The sequence below is a fragment of the Corvus kubaryi genome, unplaced genomic scaffold (assembly GCF_017639235.1).
Source record: "Corvus kubaryi isolate FWS band 111438036 unplaced genomic scaffold, C.kubaryi_AGA036_p1.0 138, whole genome shotgun sequence".
Taxonomy (NCBI): Eukaryota; Metazoa; Chordata; class Aves; order Passeriformes; family Corvidae; genus Corvus; species Corvus kubaryi.
In genome coordinates this window covers 6,284,082-6,300,779 of record NW_024580672.1, presented here as the reverse complement: position 1 = coordinate 6,300,779, position 16,698 = coordinate 6,284,082, and the positions used below count along the sequence as shown (strand labels likewise).

The 16,698-nt window shown below is 41.6% G+C and overlaps 1 protein-coding gene across 5 annotated transcripts in view; it reads left to right on the top strand.

The window, feature by feature from the left end:
• Positions 1–16,698, top strand: part of ARHGAP22 (Rho GTPase activating protein 22) — a 131,415-nt gene that overhangs the window by 27,415 nt on the left and 87,302 nt on the right. Inside the window, exon 1 of one of the 5 annotated variants that reach the window (XM_042018843.1) lies at positions 7,879–8,055. The exons of 3 other annotated variants lie outside the window; for them this stretch is intronic. Coding sequence is in view for 1 of the 2 variants with exons in the window: in XM_042018842.1 (XP_041874776.1) it covers positions 9,589–9,631 (43 nt within the window). In the remaining variant the exon portion in view is untranslated. Of the gene's footprint in view, positions 1–7,878; positions 8,056–9,384; positions 9,632–16,698 lie in introns of those variants that run through there. One more of the 5 variants, XM_042018842.1, reaches the window with a different exon arrangement.

Sequence of the window (16,698 nt, the reverse complement as noted above, 5' to 3'; positions counted from 1 at the left end):
TGCAAATGAGGTAAGTTTTTGAATACTTCCTGCTGAGACCTTCCAGAGTGAGTTCTGCTATTGAATATTCTGCCTTGAGGATAATACATTGAAGTCCTAAGGCATGTGTATTCAGTAGAGGGTTTTTTTTTTTAAGTATTCTGGTGCAAGTACAGCTTTGTTACATAGAGATATGCTTATCAAACTGTCAACATGATCAATTATGTTGTACCATCTCCATATTTCTTGCTAGTTTGTCAGGAATCAAGTCTTCTGTGATGTTTTGCAGCTTGTGTGCTCTGTTACTGCTCTGATGGGTTAAGCTTTTTTCAGCCCCAGAAACAGCTGTGTTCCCATTTGCAATAACAATGGGTGAATTCTCCACAAGATTTATGCAGTGTCTGGGATCCCTGAGGCTGATAAAGTACTCTAGTAGGTCAGCAGGATGAAGTAAAATAAGATACATGATGTACAGTGATGTCACAGCACACACCAAATTCTAGCAGTAGAGGAAAAGGCCTCAAGCTGTGCCAGGGGAGTTTCAGGGCAGACATGAGGAAGAATTTCTTCACTGAAAGGGTTGTCAAGCACTGGAGCAGGCTGCCCAGGGAGGTGATGAAGTCACTATCCCTGGAAGTGGTCGAAAAAAGACTGGATATGGCACTTAATGCTATGGTTTAGTTGACATGGTGATGTTCAGTCAAAGACTGGACTTGATCTTGGAGGTTTTTTCTAACCCTAATGGTTCTGTGATTCTGTTCTATGATACTGACAATCCTGCAAGACAGCACCACTCATGCTTTTGAGGTACCTGTTAGCACTGTACCTTCTCAGTAGAATACACTGACTTGGAAATACCATGTGGAAGTCATTCGGGGAAGCAAAGGTGAGAAAACTAAAACACACAAGGCCCAGTGTATGGGGGAAAGGGTGGCACTGCTGATATTGTGCTGGTCCAGGATCCAAAAGAGTATATAATTGAGAAACTGCTATCTGGGGTGTTTATGAATGCACTAGTGCCAGTTTGAAGTGACAGCTGGCTCACTGCCAGACACCTGTGAGGGAAGGTTCCCAGGCAAAACCCCCTCTGTATTTGTCTCAAATGCTTTAGGTATAACTAGTGTGCTACCAGTGAGAACCAGCTTGCGTTGGGCTTTCTGAACTTCGTAGGGAGGAGGAAATATGACAAGGATATATTGCCCATAGTGTAACACTTAAGCCTTACACTCAGCTCAAGAACACCCAGAGCGTTTTGGGTTTTTTTGTGGAAGTTCATTATAAGCTTCCCAGTGTCTCTCCAGTACTCGTTGCAGGGGCTCTGCTCAAGGTACTGTTCTCTAAAGGCAGTGAGGCAGCTGGGATCAGGACTACTGTCTGTATTGTATAGTGTAGTGCATTCTCATGAGCTTAATACTCCTAACTTTTTGCAAGCACTCTAATTGAAATGAAGGATTTCTTCCATTAGGCAGCCAAAGTTCAGGTCATTCATAATTATAGAGTTTTTGTTTTGACAGACTCTAAATGTTTACTTTCTCAAAGTTTGTGTCTTCTGTCTGTTCTAGCAGGTGTACAGGCCTTTAAAGACACATTCTTTCAAAGTCTGCCTTTGAATCTCAGCCAGAGCCCCTGGCTCATCTAAGTGAAGTCCACTTGAGATGTTGATCTCCATGTTTCCATGTGGTATCAAAGATGCTATGTATCATCTTGGACTGGTAAAGCACTGTTATTAGTTCTGGGATTTGTTTTTAATCACCAACTGTCAGACAGTGATGAAAACTTGGGGGAAGGAGCAGGAGGAATTTGAGATAATGAAGAAAAGGGCTATGAAATCAAAAGTATACAGTGTTAAAAGGGAATGTGTGTAAGGCAATAGGGAAGGACTGTTACAACCGATCATATGTTATTTGCATTGAAGGGTAATTGTGCAAACTGTAGTGCTTCCTGAATTTTGGGTTGTGTATTTTACTATGAGAATTTATAAGCACTCTGGCAGCTGCTAACTTGAGAGATGAAGACCCTTGTCTACATTAGTAATTCTGTCCCAGAATAATTGTGTCAAACAGAAAGCCTCTGCTGGCATAATAGTGTAGTGAGGAGAAAGATCACCTTTATTAACACAAAGAGAAGTGTCTGCAAAGATCACTATTGTGTGAGAATCCTTATGCTCCACAGAGGCCATAAAGGCTCTGCTTTTACCGAATGTGGTTTGTATATGAATCAGAAAGTCAAAATAATGCCTTCTGGAATGGTTCAGCAGAAGATATTTTCCAGATTAAGTTTCATCTGGTCTACTTTGAGTGGACAGACCAACCTGTTTCTGTCCCTGTGTCCTTTATAGGTCTTGGACACAGGTAACGTGTGTCATGTGTTGTTAATACTCTAGAATATGAAAGTAGACATCCTACCTTTAGTTAGCTCTGTGACCCAAACACATTGCAGCAGAGAATAGAGGAAGTTAGTACAAATGGAAATGTTATGCTTATGATCATGCTTGGTAAGGGAAATATTATTGCCTTAGCCCCTGTTCTGAAGCTGGTGGAGGTCTGTAGAAGGTGTCATAATTATGGCTGCGGACCTGTAGGGTGTCTGTCTTACAGAAGGAGATGCATAAGGATTGGGGAGGACCAGTGAGAATAAATTCAGTGTTCTCCCTTAGCAGTGTTTAGAAGTTACCGGTGTTTCCTCTTGGAAAGCACAGTTTTGCCTTTGGTTGTAATGCCAACATCAGCACAGGGTTCTGCTTTGGTCTTGGTAACTTCAATGAAAGCGTTAAGCTACCCATAAGGAGTTATTTCTTAATCACCTTCAACAAAGACATCCTAGGTTATAGGAGTCCAGATATTTTTTATCAAGCTCAGGCCTTTTTGCCATTAGCTCCAAGTTCTGCAGTTAGTGAAGAGTTGTCTCTCTGTGAGCCAAAGCAGATCCTCCCCTCTCTTCTAGAAGCAAGGATTCTTTGAAGTTAGTAAGTGCAAAAGCTTGCATACATTAATAGTAGGCTGTTTGCTCTCTGTATGCTGGAATCTCTTAGGAAAGGGTTCTTTTTACAGCAGTTTAAAGTGCTTTGGGCAGCAAGATGCCTTCAGGTGTTTGCAGTAAAACCACTTCTTATAATCTGTGTGTTTAGCTGACCTTCCCCTTTGGGCTCTAAACTGGTGTGAACTGTACAAGAGCAGCTATGGATCCATGGCAGTGCCAGGTAGGAATTGCTGATGTCAGCCAGTGTGCCTACCTGCTGCTGAGAGCTGTGCTAGCACTCCAGTCAATGCTGCCTGTCTACCAACAAAAATGGAACAGTAACAATGTCAGCTTTACCACAACCAGGTGCAAAAGACTGGTTATAAAGGGACTTTGTCCGTGTGTAAGGCTTGACTATTCAGGGATTTTTTCATGTTCCCTCAGTACTTCAGCCCCAGAGCCCCAAGAGCTTGCTAATGCCTGCAAAGCGAAAACCTGGGAATGTACTCTCTAGCATAGTGTGGCTAAAGCTGTATTGGAATTTCTAACCAAGCTTTCTTCATTTGTTGATGCTTGCACCTAAAATTCTTCAATTTTTGGAGTTTATGAGAATTCATGGAGTTCCTTTTTGCACTTCACAAGTGCTTTAGGCTGCAGAGTCATTATTTGAAGGGGAAAAAAAGAAGGTAGACACCTGTGAATCTCCTAAAGTATGGCCATTAATATGAAAAAATGTCCAAATGCCAGTGAAAATTACTGTCATAGGAGTGTCAGATGGTATGACTGAATTTCTCTTGGAATTAGTGACTGGAGGGAGAAGAGAAAGCAATGGACTTCGTCAAATCAGAAGGACTTTTTATGAACTCAGTATCTTTTGACTCTTTCTGGACTAGAAATTCTTTAATAGGACAAGGCCCGATGTTTTAAAATGTTATTCCTGACAGGTAACTTTTGATCCTTTCTTTTTTTTAGCCCATGAGGCTTTTCTTAACGGAGCTGTGCTCCATTATAAACTTAGCCTAGCCTGGTTAATGGGAATGCACTTGGGACAGGGCAGCCTGTGAATACAGAATGTGTCCTTTCATGCTGAACCTACCTCTCACACCATCTAGTGATATATCTCCACTGAACTCTTGTTTTCTGTGCTAATGTCTTCTGTGAAGAATAGATGAACTATAAATTGTTCCTTTAAACGATGAAGGTCTAATTCTTCTCTCAGCAGTTTATTTTTCAGAGTCTTAGAAGCCCAGAGAGCTGGAGTTTTCAAAAACATTTCCTTTGTGGTTTATATTAAACATACTAGAAGTGTGTATTTGGAGGGCAGGGGATGATGAAGACTGGGATTTGAAAGGGTGAGGATGGTTTACATTGCTCAGCTCTCACAGGAAAGAAGCCTTAGGGGGAAGTAGCATGTCACTTTATTAATAAATAATAGACTAGAAAATTCACTTTGTAGTTTCAGGCTCTTATAGGAAAGGTAGTAGGTCTTTAAGGGAGTTAGAGATTATATGAACTAAAACTGGTTGTAATGTATTTTCTACCTGTGTTATTGCATTGCCTGAATAGTCTTTTCTTTCTTCTGAGTCCAATGGCTATTGGGAAATCTGTGGAGAGTCATAGGGTGTTCCCACTGTAGCCTGGCAAGCCACTTCTACTTGTTTCACCATGTATTTTGGAAATCATGGGAATAATCCATGCTGAATCTGACTTCAATTAGAAAGTAAACTTTTCATTTTACAAAGACTCTAAGTTTTCTTGAAAAGACTGTCTAATTTGCCCTAACTTACGGATTATTTGATTGATATGGAGAAGATCATAGAATAAATAATTTTACAGAACAGACAACACAAGCTTTTACTGGCCAAGCTTGAAAATTCTGACATATTCCTCTGAATTTTGAGCATGGATATTAGTATAAATTGTGAGCTTTTCACGAGTGCACATTTCATACTCGCTGGCTTAGGCCCATTCTCTATGAAGCCCAGTTCACCTCTTTAACAGTAATGAGGCAAGGTGGTGCTGGTGTTTGTGTTCTTCAGACAAGTTTGTGCCTTCTGTGGAGGAGGGAATGGTGGGGAAAAACCCCAAAGCTCTGTAATCCTTGCCTGGTGTCTAGAAAAGCTTCCAAAATGAATGCTTGTCCAGCTCTAGAGATGTAACTCTGACATGGTTGGGAATCACAAAAACCATTTACTTCCTAGTAAAGGAATGATTAATAAATACCTTCAGCCACTAGTACTCTGTCATATCTGGAATGAATCATTGAACTAGAATAACATATTCCTCTGCCATCCTGCAGTTTTTTAAAATGTACTTGGTTGGAGTTTTTTCCCCCTCAGACAATAAGTGGTTGGCTTAACTAAAACTGAAATCTTTACCTCTGGCTTCCAGATATTTATCATTGTCAAGAAATATCAAAGTTCATTATTCACACAACAGTGATCAGCAGCTGACTTTTCTTTTCAGTGGCAGCCAGTACACTACTGCATTTCTTAAGAAATGGGAGGGAATGTAAACTTCAAATCAAGAATTTCAGATGGTGAAGCTGTGAGCTGTGGCTGGAGGGAAAAAAAAAAAGTGCAAAGTAGACAAGTTACTCAGAAAATCTTAGGACACTCAGTCTGCACCAGTGGATTTCACAGGGATCTGTTAAGTACTTGGAGTTTTGGAAAGATCAGCCTAATGGTTTAGTATTTGAAATCCAGATTTAGACATTGAACTCTGGGCTCCTGATTTTATAAACCGTAGTCTAAAGTTGATGTGTACTGTTTAAAGAGAAGACATGCATGGTTAACTATAGGTCTAAAAGGTCACATTGTTAAGACTTAGAGAAATCCCACCTTGAAGAGCTCTTGCTATCCAGACTGACTTATGTGTATTAACAGAAATGAGTCTCAAAAGAATCACATTGCAGAGTAAGTGGGTTTTGTTGCTGGAAAAGTGCAAGCATATTCAGCTTTCTTATTGCAAGAATAGGCTAATCCCTACATGAAATTTTTGCTGTGTGTAAATATAAATGCATTTTTTATAATATTAAAAATTATATATAAAATCTCAATTTTATTTGACCCAGACAGGTTTGCTATCTTTAATATATTAATCTTGTGTTGAGCCTTCAAATCCTTCAGGTTGTGTCAGACCTTGTACCTGTAGCAATCAATCAATATGTTAGGGTCTAGGATGTGAGTTTCTAGGGTTGCCTTTATTTAGGCAAAAGATTTGAGTGGCAGTTCTGCACTCTCACCTTCATTAGCTGACTGCTGAGATGATCTGCCTGGGCCTGACTGCATTCAGAAGGGAAGCTAAGTGTGGTTTAGACATTAAAGAATCTTGAATTTCCCATGGGGTGACAGATCTAGACATCTGACTTCTGCATCTCCCAAACATTGCTCAGTTATCTCAAAATGTTTTTGTTTTGTTTTAATTTTGACTGTACCACTCCTCTCCCCCTCAAAAAAAAAAAAAAAAAAAAAAAAAAAAGCTTACTGGTTTGTGTGTATGTACTCTGCTGGCCTGATTCCCTGCTAGCTCCTTCTGTCCAGCAGTATGTTTGACAACAGACACGTATTGGCTTAAATTTTAGGAAACTTAATGAGTGCCCTCTGAAGTTAAAATGACAAATGATCTGCAAAGTGCATTGAAGGTATGTAGAGCGTGAATGTCCTGGTTTATATTATTTATATGGAATTTACAGGTTATAAAAGAGGTGGTAGTGGTTATAGTATTTTAGTTTACTAGAGATTAGGGCTCTTTATTTAATCACATTTTCACTCTCACTTCTTTGGTTGAATTTTCAATGAACAACTCTTTAGCTATGATTTTCTTCCCTTAAGGGTTTTGTGTTTTCTGAGTGTATTTTTTTCACATTTTTTCACATTCAAGACTGACACAAATATATATCAAGGGCACCAATACACGGAAGATTTTTCTTAAATGAATCTTTTCTTAATGAGCTAGTGTTGAAGAACTGCTTTGTTTTGGGCGAAATTTGTATTTTGCTGTGAAATTCAAAGCATGGATGGTTCATTTATATGCAAGCTTTGGATGGCTTTCTGAAAGCTGTCAATATTGGCTTTTTTTACTGCTGACCTTCACTGTAATTTTTGCCATCCAGAGCAAAAGTGAGGGAAGGACTGAGTGTTCTTTAGCTCCATTATGTATAAGTGGTGCTTTTGGGTAATGTCACGCTATGTCCACATCGTAAGGATATCAGAGGCTCAGCCTTCCTCTTGCAGTGAATGCACCCTGAAGATTGTTCTTTTAAATACATGGTGATGGTTACTGCAGGAAATGAATCTCAGCTATTTTCATCTGGTACCATTTAATTCCTTTAGGTAATGTCACATAATCAAAAGGTAAGAGAAACTTTTTGTCAGTTTTCCAAATGTTTTGTGGAAGTAATGAGAGTTTAAAATTGTAATGTTTCAGTAATAGAAACAAAAAAATTCTTGAAATGCTTTGTTGAAGTGGTCAGATTGTCTGTATCAGACATCTGTGCTTAACCCCTCATCAGCCTCTATCTGCCCATGTGATGTACATAATAGTCCTAAAACTTCTTAAATACTCAAATTTCAGTAACTTCTAGGTACTCTGGGGGGTTCTCTGAGATACAGCATCTAGCACCTTTCCCCATGGAGCTGACTTGGCTGCCAGGCTGGAACAGCTGGAGAGCAGGGTGCTTTCTCCATCCATTTTATCTACCACTGATCTGACAGTGCCATTAGTAAACACTTTGGCTTTTCCAGAACTTGGAAAACTTACCCTGCTGGTGGCTGCCCGGAGTTGCTTTAGGTAAATGAAATGCAGGAGTGTTGCCAGGAGATTGTCCAGCCCCTCAAGCAGGTGGTTTATGTGCCTCTTCCCCGAGATTAGATCACCCTCTAGCCAAGAAAAAAGGGAAGTATCTGCTGCTTTACAAGGGCAAGGTAGCACTTTGCACAAGAGATGGATTTCCAAGCAGCTGTCAGCTATTGGCACTGTCTGATGATTTTAGAAGCTCAACAAAACAACTGAGATGAATTCTCACACATCTATTCCAGAGGAGCAAGTTGGTACCAGCAAAGCCAGAATACTGGATTTCCTTCAGTTCTCTTGCAGGAATACCTTGAATTTCCTCTAGTATGTTTGGTGGTGGTGAGAAAGTTTTCCTGCCCTGTCCATCCTCTATCCTGTGTGGGATTTGGTTTTGTTTGGTTTTTTGTGCTAACTAATGAATGCTCATACTCTGGGATTGCTCAAGTGTGCAGTTAACAGCAGAATACTCTGCTGGAGGACCTCTCTCTAGAACATTATTGTAGGGGTTTTTTGGTTTCTTTTGGGGATTTTTGGTTTGGGGCTTTTTTTTGTTTGTTTTAGGGTTTTTTGGTTGTTTTGGTGGTTTTTTTGGTTTGTTTTTTGTTGCTTTTTTGAGGGGTTTGTTTGTTTGTTTGTTTTTGGTTTTTTTTATGGTGGGAGACCTGGTAAATGTCTACCCTTTAGGTTGTTAATTTTTTCTTTTGGAAGTCCTTTCTGAAGAACTATAGTTCAATCTCAAGAGGCTGGAATATGTACTGGGAGCAGGAGCTGCAGATTGTCATCAGGTCTTGGGTTCAGGCTGTTTCTGATATTTTAACTGTATTAAAAGATGTAGCTCCCTGTTACTCCCCCCACCCCCAAACCTCTTATTTGTGTATCTTTCTCCCCTCCCACCCACACTGTAATTTTTGTGCATTGCACACTGCTATTAAGGAGTGTATTTTTTTGCAGTGTCCAGCCTGGAAAAGATTTTATATCATTCAGTTGCTTCTTTGTGACATCTAACTCTTAACATTTGATCCAAGCTTTGCAAAGGCAGCCAGTTTGCCTGTGAGTTGGTGTATAACAAAAACTGTGGGACTCTGATGCAGTGCTTAGGGCATTGCTGCACCTGGGCAGTGGGGCTTCAATAAGCAGGGTCCCTGCCGGCTTAAGTGAAGTGCTGCATGGTCTAGAAAACAAGCCCATAGTGATCAGAGAACCAGCAAACATCTGTTGTAGGGATGTTGTTCTTTCCTTATTCCAAAGCAAAACTCTTATCTTGTCTTTGTGGCTGTTGATTTAGTTAGGTTAATGCAATTAAAAGTGAGTGTGTAAACAAGCCTTCTGAATATTGCTAGAGCGGTGCTGACCTTTGCAAGAATGCAAGGTCCCTGCAACACTCAGTATCTCTGTGGAGACTCAGATATATGGAGAAGTGTTTACTCTTGTGGGGGGATACCATATGACCCTGTCCTGTGCTTGACAGAATTTTGCAAGAGGTGAAATGGTCTTTCTGGTATTTTTTTATGCGCACTGAAGGTTTACGTTTACTCTCTGTTGCCCTCTGGCCATCTGAGAGCCTCTCCCGTAAAGCAGGCTCCGGTGGCTCTCACCCCTTCAAAGGGGCGACTATAATTAATAAGCCGGTGCGTTTTAAGGGGCAGGGAGCCGTGAAGCGCTGAGTTCTGCCTCGAGGCCGGCTGGAAATACGGGCGACAAAGGCGGGGAGCTCCAGGGCACCAACCTGCCGCTGCCCCTGCGTAACCTCTCGGGAGCCCGTGCCCGGCCGCCCGCCCCGCTGCCAGGGATGCTGGAGGCGGCCCCGCCTGGCAGGGAGCGGGCTGGCTGGGGCCGAGAGGGACGCTGCCACCTGCCATGGGGCTATGTTCCTGCAAAGGCTGCCGTGAGGAGCCCACAGGTAATTAACCTTCCCCCGGAGATGTGACGGGAAGCTGTCCTTCCCCATGTGTCCCGGCGCGGGGTGCGCGCAGCCCCGGCTGCGGGAGCGCGGCTCCGGACCCGCCGGCCCCGGGCTCAGCCGCCCTCTGCGGGAAGGGGACGGGGGGAGTGCGGAACGAGGCCGTTTTCCCTCTCTGTGCGGTGTTCGGTGTCTGGTCCTTCGGGAGGTGCCACCACTTCTTCTGTGGCTCGAAAAAACTCGGCAAACTAAACCAAACCCTTAAAAATTGTCTCGATGCGATCTTATGCTTTAAACATAATTCTTGGTTCTTCTTTTTCTCCACTAACAAATAAGATTTGATTGGAGGGAAACTGGTTGTTTCTTTTCCCCTTCAGAAAGGCTGTTAACGTGGCAATAGCATTAGCTGACAACCTTTTCTCAGCTGTTCTACATAGCGATGAACTTGGATACTTTCTGAAGGGGCGAGCGCCCAGTAGTCTAGAAGAAACCACTTTAGGCGGCAAAGAGACAGTGTCTCCCAACCCACTTAAAGCTACTGTAATTCTTCTATCTAAGGATTTTCGGTTACTTCCAGGGTGACCCCTACATGGGTTTGTATTGGGACCAGCCTCTGACATCCTGTCTGTTTTGGGGAAAGTTTGTAGCTGATATTTAGGAGCTCTAAGAATAGGTGTTGTGTGAGCCCAAAGAGAAGTGTAGCTTTCGTCAGTAGAAAGTAGTCTCCTCATAAGAATAGTGTTCGAAAACATTACCATGCTTGGAGTTTGTAAAATGAACACTTAGATGTTTTGACTTTTGACAGCTGAAAATAACTCTCTTTTAATAATCAAAATCCTCTGAAGTTAGATTCTTGAGAAAATAGGGAGAAAAATTGCTTTTTGTGCAAAACTTTGGAAAAAACACCCTTAATAGTCACTACGTTGGAAGTATGATTCAGAAAATGGTAGAAATTTAGCACCCATACTCTAGTTTTGAGACAAAAGGAATAATAAACACATTGGGGGGAATTTGGTGAACATGAGGCTGCTGTCTGCATCACAGCTGTATCAGGATAAAGTTTATTTATAAAGGTAAGCTTTAAAAAGCTAAAGAAAGCAGTATAAAAGCTAGAGGAAAAGTATGCTGTTCTGAAGTAAAAACGGTAACTATCAGTTATATTAGAAGCATAAACACTGAAATAAATTTTCCCTGTCAGGAGTAGAGAAGGCCAGATAAAGGTATATCTAGTCTTTCAGTTATTACTGAGTTGACTATGCCCAGATTGTCAGTGTGGCACCCAGTGAATGGATCTGAATTGCCTTCCAAAGACAGGCTAAGGAAAAAAATTTTGAGCAAAATACCCCTGAATTTTGGATTGGGAATACTGTGGGATTTTTCATATGTGTCTGTTTTTAATCTGTTGAGGAAGGGGAGGCTTAGATTGGGTATTATCAAAAAACATTTGTCCTAGTTCCTGGCATAAATCCAGTCACCTCATTCACTTGGGTGAAATTGTATTTATCTTCTTCAGGAAGAGCTTCTACAAACAATGGGTGTTTCAGCTAGCATATTGCATTCAGGCTTGAAAGAACAAAGTATGTTTGTGTTAGAAATGCACATTTGTGTAAATGTTCAGACACTGGTAAAAGCCACACCATCCTCTGAGAACTTGTACAGTCGGGATAGATATTTGTGTTAAATTGTGCTATTCCTGTGGAACCCCATTGAGTATGTAACACTACCAAACATTTTGAGGACCTCTTTCAAGGCTAGCCCATTAAAGGTCCTGCATGATTCTTTTGTCTTATTTTGAAAAGTTATTTTAAATAATTCCTGTCTAACAGAATAAATCTATCTCTTAGTTGACTCAACCCATGTAGGAGGCTGAAGCTTGTTGCACAGTGTGTGTGCATGTAACTTTGTAAGTCTCAAATTTAATACAGCTTTGCTGTTGGTACTAATATGATCAGGAAGGTAAAAAGTCTATGCCCTGTTTTGCTGATCTGTCACTGTGAGGGAAGACCTGAAGTGCCAAGCTGTCATTTGTATTCTTAATTGGGGACCAAATTTGGCTTTGTATGATGCTGCTGAAATTCATTTGTTCCTTGGTGCTTGGCATGGGCCCCTTTAAAGCAGTAAGCTTATTTTCTAGTGTTTTCAGATGCCTCTAAACTTACAAGATATGTAGAGAAGCCACTGACTTAGATTGCCCCTGCTGCTTTGCTTTTTTGGCTTTAAGGAATGGTTTAGGCTACGGGTGCACTGGCCTTTTGATCATCAGCTTCAAGGAGTTGTGAAAGTATTTTCAGCAGATGTGGGAAGGGTGTGACTGGGGACCTGGGTACTGATAACAATGTTTTGTGTTATTGCATTTGCCCTATCAGCTTTTTCTGATAGCCTTTTAGCACATCAGGCACAGATAGGGCTAACTGATGAGTAGATTCCTACTTCTTGGAAGTTGCAGGCTGAAGTGGCTCCCTGAATGCAGCAGGTTATCTGCGGATAGCAGAGACAAGCTTAATAAGGGGGTGAGTGTTTAAGGGTATTTGCATTTGTTTAAGACCAGAATGGAAAGCTTGAGTTGTCATCCTTCCCCACTCACCTCCCCTTCTGTCCCTGTAATAGAATTACCCTAGTGGCTGGAAAGGAACAGATTCCTGGGCAGGAATACTGAATAGTCCCTTTACCCTGTCTGTTAGATTCAGTCGGTTGCTGTGTGCTGAAATCAGAAAGTGGGAGAAGGACGTGACTGCTGGAAGGAATTGGAAGGGAACTAGAAATAAAATCCTAGTTCCACCTCACCCTGTAGTGCTGTTAGCTCCCAAGTAGCCTGGAACCTGAAGCTGGTGGGAGTGTTTGCCATGTGCTATGGTTGATTATTTGCCGTTTCCTGGGCTTGCTTGTTTCAGTGTGATTGTATTTCTTTTCTTGACATTTTTTATACTGAGAGTTGTTCCCCACCAGATGATCCAAAAAAATCTTGCGCTCTAGTGTTACAGAGATTTCTGCTGGCTTTCCAGTGATGCAATGTAACCAAGATTGTGACTTCTGCCTTTACTTTCTTTAATCTGGTCATCAATTGGTCCTGCTCTGTTTAGGTCTCCTGGGGAGACCCACCATGTGTTCACTATGATAAAAAGTTTCTAATTGGTGCAAACATAAAGGATGAAAGAGAACTCTAGCTCACAGGCAAACAGGATTTTCTCTTTCAGTCTTGTCTGGTGTCAGTTGCCAAGGTGTGTTTTCTGTTGCAATTTTGTGTTTAAAAGGATGCAATGTATATATCAGGCTTGCAAGACTGGAAACACTGGGAAAATAGGGCTTACCTGAGATGCCAAAGCTTGCTAGGTTTTTTGATAATGATTGTGCTTTGTGTAAAAGGAATAGAAAAGGAAGTCTTGAAAAAGTCAGTTGCATCTGTTGGATGACCTTAATATATTCCATTGTAGAAGGAAAATGGGTGAGGATTTAGGAGAAGATCATACTTTGGAAGACTGCAGTTCTTAATGCAAAAAAATCTGTACAGTATCTTCTAGTCTGAAATACTTCAGAAATGTGGCCTTGGGATTCATAGTACTACCTCAGGGCTAAAGAACTAATTTTCCTGTTCAAGAAAAAAAAAAAAGCTAAATTGTTTCCTTTATCATCTTTTTATAGATTCTTTTTGAGCCTCCACAGTAACTAAATATACCTTCTTAGAGAAGTCCAGAATGAGTTCTCACTGGAAGTGCTGAGTAGATTTTGACCATACTTTTACACATTTGGCTCTCCCAGGGACAGTTTGATTGGCTGTGCAGTCATGTGAAGCACACGGTAGCACAGTTGCAGCATTGTAGAGTTATGAAGTCCCCAGATAAGAGAGCATGTGTATGAATAAACTTGTGTGCTTATTATGTTGCACACTTTCCTTCCTGTGAGAAACAGTTCTCTGTGATGTGACCTAAGCACTGTAAGAACAGCCCGTGTTAGGTGGGAATGTGTATTAAGTTAGGATGTGAACTCATTCCTCATTTCAGCAGGGTGGTCAGTTTACATTATAACTATAGTAGCAAAAAGTACTTCAGAGTATTCTGCATTCTGTGTTTTTTTGAAAACCCAAGACATAACAAAGGAGATAAAGGAGGAATTCACAGTCTCTTCCAAAATGTAAGAAAAAAGTGAACTGATTTTCTTAGTGAGTACAGCAGAGTATGCCACCTGCATGACTCTCAAGCTGGCACTCCCTGGTGCGCACCCAAATGTGCTTCCTCTTCTTTTTCCATGTGCCTGCTAAGGGTGGCATTTGTCCTGGGGCATGTGGGAGACTTTACTTATTTTTGCCAACATTCAAAAATTAACTAGAAATTTGAAAAGTTGAGAGATTTGTTTTAGGAAGAAATATTGTCCCGAAGTTACCTGGTCAATTATTACTCATCTAGAAAATTTCTCTGTGACTGGTTTTGTCAATGAAAGCAAAGAGTAACCTTTGACCTAACACAGCAGAGCTGTTGCTGTGTTAGTTGATGGAAAAATACTATTTACCTTTATGGTCTCTACTACTCATGCTCTGAAGAGGAAAGGAATTAACTGATAGCATTTCAAAGGCTTGATCATATGTTTGGTTTCTTGTCTAATTCACCATCTGTTTTTTTGATGTTGGCTGGTTGCTAAGCAGAACTAATTGCAATTCTTTTGTTGAGACACTTCATGAAAAACACTTTTAAATAAAAAATTGTATTTCTACAGTTCTTGATTACTGTAACTTGAAAATATCAGTTTCAATTAAAAAGGTTTATTTCCTCACATATTATTAATAATTTAGCAGAATTACAAAATATTTTCTGTTGCCCTTTTATTGAAGAAAGTGTTACTTCGTGTGGTGTTGGACCACATCCCTCAAAAATGAGCATGTATGGCATATTAAGTGGAGTTGGGATACTTGCAGGACAGGAAATACGGGTCCAAAACCAGAAATGGGGGTACTGAGGTTCAGCAAAGCAGTGGATCACTACCTGTATGTGAAATGGGGGAACTGTGGAATACTGCTACGTTGAGGGCAGCTGCATGGAGATTTTTAATGTGTAACAACTACATAAGCTGGGAAGCTGAAGCAGTTCTTTCCTTAGTGAGCAGTGTCTGTGCCCCTTCAATGAACTGCCATTTATAGGTTAAACTGCCTGCTGCATTTAATCTGTACACAGCTGAACTAACACCTGAAGATTTGGTAACATCTGCTGTATACATAACCTCTGGCTTGTATTTACTGTCAACAGTCTTGTTACTTGTTGATCTAAATTCAGGCTTTTTCATAGTGAGAGAGCTCATAGATGCAGCATGAACCCCTGCAGTGACATTGCTTCTGCTCTCTGTTACTGATTCACTCACTTGTGACAGAAAAGCTCTCTAAACTGCATGAAATGGCATGTACTCTCTCTTCTCCAACTTGTTTTATATCCTCTCTTCTCTTTTTTCCTAAATACAGTGTTCATGCCTCCATGAGGGCTCTCAGCCTGGCATCCTACCACAGGCAGAACTCGCATTAATTGTTCTTGGGGACATCTTCCAGTGATGGTGACTTCACAACTTCCCTGGGCAGTCTCTTCCAAAGCTTAACTACTCTTGGAGTAATATTCACCCTGAACCTCCCTGACACAACTTTTCCTCTTGGTCTGTCACTGGTTGCTTGGGAGAAGAGTCTGACCCTTGCCACAGCCTCCTTTCAGGCCGAGAGCAATAAGGCCTCCCCTGAGCTTCCTTTTCCCCAGGATGAACAACCCCAGCTCCTTCAGCTGCTCTTCATAGGTCTCAAGTTCCAGACTCTTCTCTGGCTCTGTTCCTCTTCTCTGGACACACTCCAGCACCTCAATGTCCTTTTTAAAGTGAGGGGCCCAGAACTAGACACAGGACTTGAGCTGCAGCCTCACCAGTCCTGAGTACAGGGAGACAATCCTGTACTCCCTGGTCCTGCTGGCCACGCTATTCTTGGTAGAAGTCAGGATGCCATTGGCCTTCTCTGCCACCTGGGTACATGCTGGATCATGTTCAGCTGCTGTTGACCAACACTACCAGGTCCTTTTCCCCTCGGCAGCTTTCCAGCCACTCTGCCCCCAGCCTGTAGTGCTAAAATAAAAATCTGCCAGACAGTACTTTTGAGGTTTAAAGTGTTGTTGGAAACAAAGGGTGGAGGTGTGGTGAGCGCAGCAAGTGTGCTGCCTTTGCTGCTCTGTTAAAAATGACTGTCTAATTGGAGGTCAAAGCAGGTTGGATAAGTAATTAGCTGTTGTTGATTGGCATGATACAGAACTTGTTCATGAAGCAAATAAGGTGCCTGGGTGTTTTAACCAGGGGCTGATTTGGAGAGGAACCCTTTGCTGTGGTACGTGAGAACTGAGCAAAAAGGTGGTGTTTGGACAAACTTGGTGGTTAGAAGCTAGTGTGGCAGGGTTTCTTTTCCCTTTCTTTCTTTTTCTTAAATAACAATTGAATAATGATGCCACAAACCATAATCTGTACGCTAGGCACAATACTCAGACTGAAATGGCAGTAATGGAGCCTGTGTCTGGGTACTCCAACCTGCTCGTGGAGCAGCTGTGGGCTGGCTGGGCAAGATTCAGCACTGCTGAATCCCCCACTGTCTTCTGGGGAAGCCTGGAAAACCCAGTCTCTTCTTCCCTAAACAAGAGAGCCCTGAGTGTTTCTGGAAAACTCAAAACGTTGCTGAAGCTATGTTGGTGGTGGCTCACCCGCTGCTTCTCTCAAGACATCCCAGGATGTATCCTCCAGGCTTGCTGTAGTCCCCTGCCTGCTGCAAGTATCAGTCATCCGAAGGGATTGTATGATGCAGTCTGTAAATGACAGGCTTGTTGAAACATCTGGGGCACGCTTGCTGACTTGAAGGAGTTGATGCTTCTGTTTCATGTGTTGAAAATAGCTGTGCATGTCATTATCAAGGGGTCTTACTGTAATTAATATTTGATCCTTTGTTCAAATGTCAACACTGGGTGCCTTGCATCTGGTTTAGGTGATGACTTTGCTGTGAGCAGCTGCTATAAACGAAAGGGTTTTTCAGATGTGTTACTGATGGTGCTTAGGGATGTGAGTAATTT